We start from the raw sequence: 9,162 nt of genomic DNA on the forward strand, positions 1-9,162 counted from the left end.
ACCTGTTGACTTCTCATAGATAGGAAATCTCGAATCCACAGCCAAAATGATTTAAGTTATGTTCATAGAGGCTAATTTAGAAAGGAGGATTCGGTAGTCGACCATGTCGAACGCTTTGCTAAAGTCTAAAGTCAATGGAAATAGCGTGGATACCTTTTCTGCCATGCGCAGTGTTTTCGGTTTCGTCAAACCATTTTTGGCAAATTTCAGTCAATGCTGAGATTGTAGAGCGGCCCTTGAGAAATGCATGTTGGTTATCTTTTAATGTAAGATCTGCGCAATGGGTATGTTGCCGTTTCCCAGACCCCGCGCGGTTTTGCAATGCATTTTGGGATCGCTAGGGGGCAAACAAACACATTCTTTAATACTGTGATATACATAAATTCATATGTTCAACGATTCGAAGCGAAATTTCCTTGAAATCTCATAAATATTTATTAAAGTATTATTATTACATGCCTAAAGGAGATCACTGTGCTGTATTTGGTTGCTCAAACGATCGAAGATATCCTGAAAACCAAATTATCAAGCCTCATGTAGGTATACTTCGATTTCACTCGCCATTAAATCTTCAGGATGCTAGTAAGTGGGAAAACTGATTAACCGGCGTGATTTTAAGGTGAAACTGTCAACGAAGGTCTGTTCTAACCATTTTAAGAGTGGGTATCGATCGAAAGAGTGTCCAAACCCGACATTATATTTGAAAGGCTACAACAGTCCGGTAAAAGCTAGACGCAGTCCAAAGAAAAGGCATCCTTTGCCACCAAAGGCGAAGAAACGTCGAGTATCTGATGAAACGCTGTCTTGTGATGACCCGCCAGTTGAAAAGAGCGCCCACATTAAAGAGGAACCAAAGGATTTCTCACCTGAGAATGAGCCAGATCACCGAAAGCAGTCAGATGACTCAGATGACCATATGAGAACAGATGAAAAGAAACAGAGAAGGAAACTATTTATAGATCAAGCAACATCCCACAGGAACTGCTTCAGATACACAGGGGTAACAAGACCTAAGCTTGATTTAGTTTTTGACCTAATCAAGGACAAAGCTAAAAACTTGCAGTACTGGAGAGGCTCTGTTGATACCCCACCATCAAGGCGTAAAAAAAAGAAAGCCAAACCAAGGATTCTCACCCCTTGGGAAGAACTAATACTAACACTAGTTAGGACAAGGAAAGGCTTTGATGTACATTTCCTTGCAGATACCTTTGGCATCTCAGCAGGTCAGGTTTCTCGCATATATAACACTTGGATAATATTTTTAGCCTGTGAATTATCCTTTTTGGTTCCATGGCCTAGTCAAGAGCAGATCCAAAGATCTTTGCCAAAAAGATTCGAGAAATTCAAAAATGTGAGGGTTATCATTGATTGTTGTGAATTTTATATTCAAAAGCCAGTGATTCCTGAAAGCCAAAAGTCAACATGGAGTAGCTATAAGAGTTACAACACGGTCAAGTTATTGGTGGGAATCACACCCACTGGTGTGTTTTCTTTTATTCCACCTCTGTGGACTGGAAGTACATCAGACAAGGAAATTGTTAAATATTCTGGTCTGGTTAACTATTTGGAAGAAGGTGATGCAGTTATGGCAGATAAAGGTTTTTTAGTCCGGGATCTACTTGCGTTTAAAAAAGTTCAGCTCATATCACCAGCATATTGTCGTGGACCAAGACTTTCTTCAAAGGCAGTGACTCATAGCCGACGTGTGGCTGCTCTAAGGTCACATGTAGAACGTGCAATATTGCGATTGAAACATTTCCGTATCCTATCTGGTGTAATACCTTTATTGTTGAAAATGATGCTGGATCGAATTGTGTTTGTTTGTGCAGCATTGGCAAACCTGAGTAGACGGTTGATAAAGTGAGATATGTGGATTACTGGTCTAAACTGAACTGCATGGTTATGGGATTTATTACTGTACAAGTCATAAAATGACTTGCTTGATTATAGTAATTAAGCTGATATAATTTTGCTAATTTGTATTTCTTTATATGACCTTTAAATGATATGCATGCACACAACAATCTTGGTGAATAAGATTTTATCAATTAATATCTAACAATGTTACAAGTACATGCATGCATACACATAATTATTACACACAAGTCTATCCAAACATTCCATTGTGAGATTGCAAGGCCAGACATCTGGTAAAGTTCAAAATACCCTTACTCTGAACTAGATGCAAAGTTTCTTTTACTATGAAGCAATAAATTTTTCAAACTGAAATACTTTCCATTGTTACAACATTTATTTTGTTTGGTCTAATTTATTAAAATAGTCAAAGCTTCAATAATAATGTTTTGATTATTCTTCTGGTGTAAAATGCCTTAACTGTACTGATGGTTGACTCCCAAAAATCTTCATCAAAGTCAACTTGAACAACATGTATACCTTTATTGGTGAACACAATAAAATCACATTGTGCTACACCACATACAGCCATTCCAGTCTGAATTTGAAAATAATGTATATGGTTTCTTCTTAGAAAACATATGCCATTCTTGTCAACACCCCCCCCCAATTGTATCTAAAAGAAAGGCTTCTTTCGGATCCATATCAAATCCCTTGTAAGGACATTTTATTTCCACCAAGGTGAGTGGACAGCAACCACATTTTCGTAAACCATCTGGGCTAGCACCAAGCCACCCATGTTTCCCACTCAATACTAACCCAGGTTCTTCTAACTCCAAATTTCTATGTTTTTTTGTCATTGCTCTAATGTAATACTTTTTAGCATCTGGTTCATTATCTATTCCATGTTGTATTGCTGGTGGATATTTTTCCATTTTTGTAGGTGATAGGAAATTATGCACAGTTTTTGTTACATCTTCATTAGGGTTCTTCTCAACAGTTTTTTGCCTAGTATAAAGGCCTTTTACCTTTTTTGCAGTCACAAGTAGGTGTCGCATTTCATGCCAATTAGGATTTGTATGTTGACCAATAGTGGCTGTACTTACAGTATATATTTCCTCTTGTGTAACACTTAGATTATCCACAAAAAGCTGGGCCATGTTGTCAACATTTTCTTCATTAATGTCATGATCTATGGAAAATGTCTCTAGTCTAGCAGTAATGGTAAAAGGATATATATCTGTTTCAAAACTGCAGTCTGAATCGGCATCCGAACTGCTTGACTCAAGATTATTTAGATCAAGATTACTTTGCTTTAAACCTAAGTAATCAAGTATTCCAGAATGTTTATCAATGTCTTTAAGTTGCTTTGCAAATTCCAGTTGCTTTTCATCAGGTAGATCATCTCTTTGTTTAGTTGGTCTAGGATCAAATGAATCTATCCAAGACTCATCATAGTTTGTCACTACTCTATTGCTATGTAGCCCAGGGGTATGAGACATTTTCATATCCATAAATGGTACTGGTTTTGTGTCTGGCTTGCGTTTTGGGTACCAGTATGCAGGTAGTGATGTCACGGATGGTCTTTCATGAGAAAGAAAATCATCCAACTCAAACAAGGCTGCACCAAGATGTCTACAACCTTGATCTGCTCCACCTTTACAATTACAAAATGCTGAATAGATGGCTCCATTTGGTTTAAGGATATACCATAACTTGTACATTTTGTCTCCTTCTGGCGTGCTATCTTTTTGGGTTGGAATGACTTGGGCAGTAACAAGGTGATATTTGCTATCATCTTTGTCAAATATGACCATGTTCTGCATTGATTGAACATGGCCATTTTGACATAGAGCATACTCCTCGAAACTACGCCATGAAGCCAGTTTATCTTTATCATATTCTGCACAGCTCATAATTAAATGATTAAAGATATCCATCAAGCCAAAGTTTGGCAGTGATGAAAAATCATTAGAAAGGTTTTTGATTTTGAATGGATTAGGAACATTCCCCCCAGCAGGTAAAGTTAAACGGTCATTCAATGCCTGTTCAATAGAATCTTCTCTAAAGTCTGGATCAACAATAGCATTCATATCATGTAGAGAATGTGCCAACTGAATAAGATCTTGTTTCTTATACGTTGAAACTGGTACACCACGCTTTTGTATGTACTCTTTTAACTCTTTTACTCGCATTGCAGAGAATTCTGGCACTTCTTCATGTTCCAGTTTGGCTGTCTGTTCATCTTTCATTTGTGGCATACAGGGTTTTACATGGTTCTTCATATATTTATCTTTCATTTCTCGTTTAGGTGGTTCATCTTTAATTCCAGACTTACAGGGTTTGGCTTGGTGTTTCACATGTTTATCTTTTATTTTTTGTTTAATGGGCTTCACTGGGTGCTTACTTTTTCTTTGGTGCATATTACTGGGTTTTAATTTAAAGCTTTGGTCATCACATGTTGGTTTGGTACAGGTGGTTTTAATTTTAGGTTTGACACCACTGTTTTTTGGTTCTAAAGCCTGCTTTTTTGTTTTCGAACCACAGTCATTCAGCTTGGGTTGCTTGCTTGCTTTAGGTAATTTCCGCTTTTGTTTATTTAGTTTTGGTAAATTAATATCACAGGGGATTACAGGTGAGGTACCATCATCGTTTTGCAGATCCACCTTATATTTTGTGGGCTGATTTTGAGGTCTGGCTGTTTTACAACAATCCCCTTCTGGTTCCAAAAGGTTGAAGTGATTGACTGTAGGGTACAGATCGTGTAAAATTAATGTGAAAGGACAGGCACAAGACCGATTGTGAGCAATTTTTGCGGGGCATTTCACACGTGGTTCGAACGTTATCCATTTCTTGCTTGACACTGTAAATGTGACAATAGGGCACTGAAGTACAGTTGCACAACTGAATATATCAACTGTCTCTGCCCACGTACCGTCTCTCGCACTTTTTCTCAGGTGCTCTTCAAGCGTTTTCTCGCTGAACAGGTAAGCTTCAGTTGTGTGGTATTATACCGCGTAGTTATTCGGACTGGGATCCTTGAGAGGGACACATCAGGGAAAGGGGTAATTGGGAGCGGGAGGGTCGTCGTTCGTGTGAGGCAAGTTTTGTTGAGTTCTCCAGTTCCGGCGGACTAAATGTAGATAATCCTGCCAATCTTTCTTCCGATCTTGGTAAGACGGTGGGTAATTCAAATATCGAGCACGACAGTGTGTCCGAAAAGGAGGGTAATGTCTTTGGGGAACGGGAAAATGGTAGTTGGTGTAACTGCAATTGTTTTCAAGGAAAGAGATATTTCTTATACTCACTTTTTGGCTCTTCCGGTGAATGCTTAATTTCCCCTTAGAGATACATTTATTCGATGATGAATTAGGTGGAGACTTTGATGGCTGAGGAAGTACACTATCACTATTATTCACTTGTATGCGATTATAGATTGGCATATCCAGAAGCGGTAGGTAACTTATTCAGTTCTTCGGTTTCGTGCACGAGCTTACAGATTGTTGGCGATTATTTTGCTGATGTTGTTTTACCTCATCTAATGTTGCATTGTAAGGACTAACAAAGGCTTTCAATTTAGGTTTGTTATCTTGGCGTTCATAGTTCGAAATTTCATCACTATTGGTGCTGGTGTTTGTCCTTGACTTTTATCTTTAATATACGGTTTTAGTTTAGCATTGCGTACGTTTATTTCTTTAAGAGGGTAGTCAGCATGAATAAATTCGTCTTGATCATTATTTCTATCTGTTGTTGAGCGTTTCACCGGTGGACTCTCAGCGTTGTTCATTTGGCTCATCAGGGGCTGCATTGGCGGCGAAGCTGTCTTGCTTTTGTTGTTAACAAGATTTATTGACAATAGATTTTTGCTTTTTAATGAGTTTCTTTCAATTTCAAATTTTGACAAATTATCTCGAAGTTGTTCAATTATGATATCACGCTCCTTTATTGCTCTATTTTTCTCGTCTAGAATTATAGAGAACTCCGTAACCAGGTTTTCAATTCTGGTGTCGTAAGACATTTGACAGTTGTTGGTAGAGTCCAAGACCTTACTAGTAAACTCTATAATCGCATTGGTAGAGTTGATAACATTGTTTATAGATGCTATTTGTTTTTGCATATCTGCTATGTCTGCCTTAACCTCTTTAATATCTTTAATAGAGATATTGTTCGGCCAACTGTGATGATTTAAGGGAGTCGGAAACTCTATAATCGCATTGGTAGAGTTGATAACATTGTTTATAGATGCCATTTGTTTTTGCATATCTGCTACGTCTGCCTTAACCTCTTTAATATCTTTAATAGAGATATTGTTCGGCCAACTGTGATGATTTAAGGGAGTCGGATTCAGATCTTTTAACTGGAGATATCTCTACGAGCTCTATTTCGGGTACTGAATCCACTTTGCTGGTCAAATAGTCAATATCCGTGTTCGTGGTTGTTTGGCTAGCATAAGTTATATCTAAAACACTCGTGAGATGATTCTTGAACTGATCACGGTCCTTTCCTTTGAATAGTAGGGAATTCTGTTTGCCCGGGTACCACGTAATAGTCAGATCAAGATCTACGCTGGAAAATTTCCTAGCTTTTCCACCTGGTGATGACCACTTGCCCTGTAGGCCAATTGTATTTTCAACAAAATATTTTAGCGATTGAAAGTCCATTTAATTCGGATTCCGTCATATGTTAAGTGGCCACAACCTTTCATAGACCTAATAATGTCTAAGTCAAGGTTCAGAGGCATCAAATTTCCGATTTTTGCAGAGCTCGAACAATCGTGACCGGCGGCCATGACAGTGATCATATGGTCCCAACTTTATGCATGTCTAAAAGCCAGTTTCATTACACAGTCAGTTTCATTATTACACTGTTGTTTGCTTATATACTCCCTCATATTTTGAAGTCAATTTTCCTTTGAATTTTTAGCTTTTTGTAATTCTCCATTTTTTCGGAGCCTTACACTGTAGATAAAATTCCCAGTTTTGGCTGAGGTGCAATTAAGAAGTTCTGAAACTGAACAGGCACAATTTCAAACAAATTTGAATGCTATGCCTCAGAAAGAACATACAAATATTGCTCTAAATCTGAAATGTTTGCAAACTGGAATACTACAGCTGTACCATTAGGATTGGACATTCCAAAACAATTATGTGCATGAGAATCAAACAGATAAAAACACTCCATATATGCTTTATCAAACAACATATTTATATTTAACAAATGTATTTGCAATTGCTATGTTTGCAATTGCTAAGTTTATAATGAGAGGGAATGTCCTCATGAATGATAACAAGCCCTTGCAGTTCTTGTTTGTAGTCAATTACACAAATTACTTCCCCATCATTTGTTGTGACCATGGAATTAGCCACAATGGATGGCTCACTCACCACACTGGGTGGTTCATTGTCACTAGCCACGATGGGCAGTTCATTTCGCTCAGATGTCGAAATAAAGCTCATGCATTCTCAAAACATGATGCACAAATAAGTTTTGGCAAGGTCTTTTGTGGATAATACATGGCGCCTGGTGGCAAATTGATCAAGTGATTATTCATTGCCTTTATCTACATTTTTTCGCCTTGTATTACTAAAAAAGTACTTAATGTTGTTAGCGACCAATGCTATTGTGGGCTGTTAAAAGTCCTAATAAACTATTGAAAGCACACTGTTTACCTCTAGAAATAACATCAAAACAGTCATCACCATGATTAATATTTCCTCGGATAAAAATTGCCATAATTTGTCGATTGTTTCAGTGTCATGTCTCTAGTTGCCTACGACCTTGCTTGTTACTATATGAATATGGCAGCGTCAAAATCCGCCAGGGAGCATAATTAATTTCGTAACCCCCTTGAATTGCTGACATACAATCAGAGTCGAGATTCAAGACAACTAAACTCGGCGCGCAGAAAGGAAACTGGGTACCGGCTAAACTAGTGAGCTGGGCGCGGCAGCAAAAAATTACTTTGCCTGGTGCCGACCTGGATTTATTTATTGTAACGAAAACCGGCAACTACTTTATCTATGCGCAGTTATATTTCCTTTCAACTCTATGCGTCAAAAGCTAGACAAGTTCAACCAAGATGACTTGGCATTTTTCATATGTTGAGTATTGAAAGGAGCATCTTGATGCAGTCCATGACATCGCACAGCTTCCAAGGGTGGAAAAATGGCCACTGCACCTCATATTCAGATGCTGCTCACTATCTTGAGAAAGGAGATGTGTTGTTTGTGAGTGTATTAAGGAGACAAGGCGTTGTGGTGAATACGAACGAAAGTAGCTCCTTTTTTGGAGCTTTTAAACTATAATTTTATGTTAATTTTTGTATTGGCAGCTCACAATTCGTTTTAAAGCAAACATGTTTCGGCAAACTGTCATCTTCAGTGCGATGTGTAAGAGTTATAGCAATTTAAATATATGTACAAGTTAGCATCAAATGTGGTAACTAAGTATGACTAACTCTCCTGACGAAGGCCCTCAGTTCAAACGTCAAGAAGTGTTTTGTCTATTTTAGGCAGTTGTTATGCCACATTTGATGCTAAGTTGTTTGAAGATGCTGCCACACTGCTTCCGGGTTATATTGGAATATATATACAAGGTCTATGGTGGTGTTATACAGTGCCATGAAATGATGTATGCCATAAAAGCGGAGACTATTTACAATGGCATTTACATTATAGTGACTCTACTTTGCCCAAACATGTTTTCGGGCTTTAAAAAGATTCATCATTTATTTGAAATGTCTGCTGACTATTGTGCTGCTATGCAACTATAGGTATGTTTCAAATGGCACATTTCTCATATAAAAAATCTTTAATTAAACAATAACACGAAAAAATAATATTTCTTTGATAAATTTTGTGACACGATTAGAAATGTATATATTATATATCAGTTTTTTCCATACTGCATGTATATAAAAATATATACATCGCTTTCTCCGTATTTAACCAATAATTATCCCTTAGATAAAGTATATAATTTATATACTTTCTATATCTTGGCATAAATTGATATAAAAATCTTTATATAAATAAACAATGCAACACACCTGCAACGGATAACGTTAGTCGAGATTAGGTAACAATGTACATTAAATTTGAAAAAAATAGATAATGTTGAATGCAACAAAAGCTTAGACAATTAGAAATGTATATTATACATCAGGTTTCCCCATACTGTGGGTGTAACTCAAAGTCCCCAGAATGTATGGATAATAATTGTCCCGGACGTAATAAGGTATTGTTAAAAAATATCATACATCGCTATGCATGTATTTAACAACCAATTTATATTCCTTAGATCAAAATA

General features: G+C 37.3%; 1 protein-coding gene and 1 pseudogene across 1 annotated transcript; one reads left to right on the forward strand and one right to left on the reverse strand.

Annotated features, from left to right (window-relative positions):
- The first annotated feature begins 327 nt into the window (after positions 1-327).
- Positions 328-2,107, forward strand: LOC114535353 (annotated as a pseudogene).
- A 230-nt stretch (positions 2,108-2,337) lies between these two features.
- LOC114535352 lies at positions 2,338-4,844 on the reverse strand. Its single transcript, XM_028556713.1, has one exon. The coding sequence runs from the start codon at positions 4,275-4,277 to the stop codon at positions 2,508-2,510; it is 1,770 nt and encodes a 589-aa protein (XP_028412514.1). The 5' UTR covers positions 4,278-4,844; the 3' UTR covers positions 2,338-2,507.
- Positions 4,845-9,162: the final 4,318 nt, after the last annotated feature.

This window comes from Dendronephthya gigantea, unplaced genomic scaffold (assembly GCF_004324835.1).
Source record: "Dendronephthya gigantea isolate DGI-Jeju-01 unplaced genomic scaffold, DenGig_1.0 000116F, whole genome shotgun sequence".
NCBI classification, from domain to species: domain Eukaryota; kingdom Metazoa; phylum Cnidaria; class Anthozoa; order Malacalcyonacea; family Nephtheidae; genus Dendronephthya; species Dendronephthya gigantea.

Bases quoted from the DNA above. Each gene is read 5' to 3' on its own strand.
- LOC114535352 (XM_028556713.1), bottom strand. From the start codon at position 4,277: ATGCACCAAAGAAAAAGTAAGCACCCAGTGAAGCCCATTAAACAAAAA.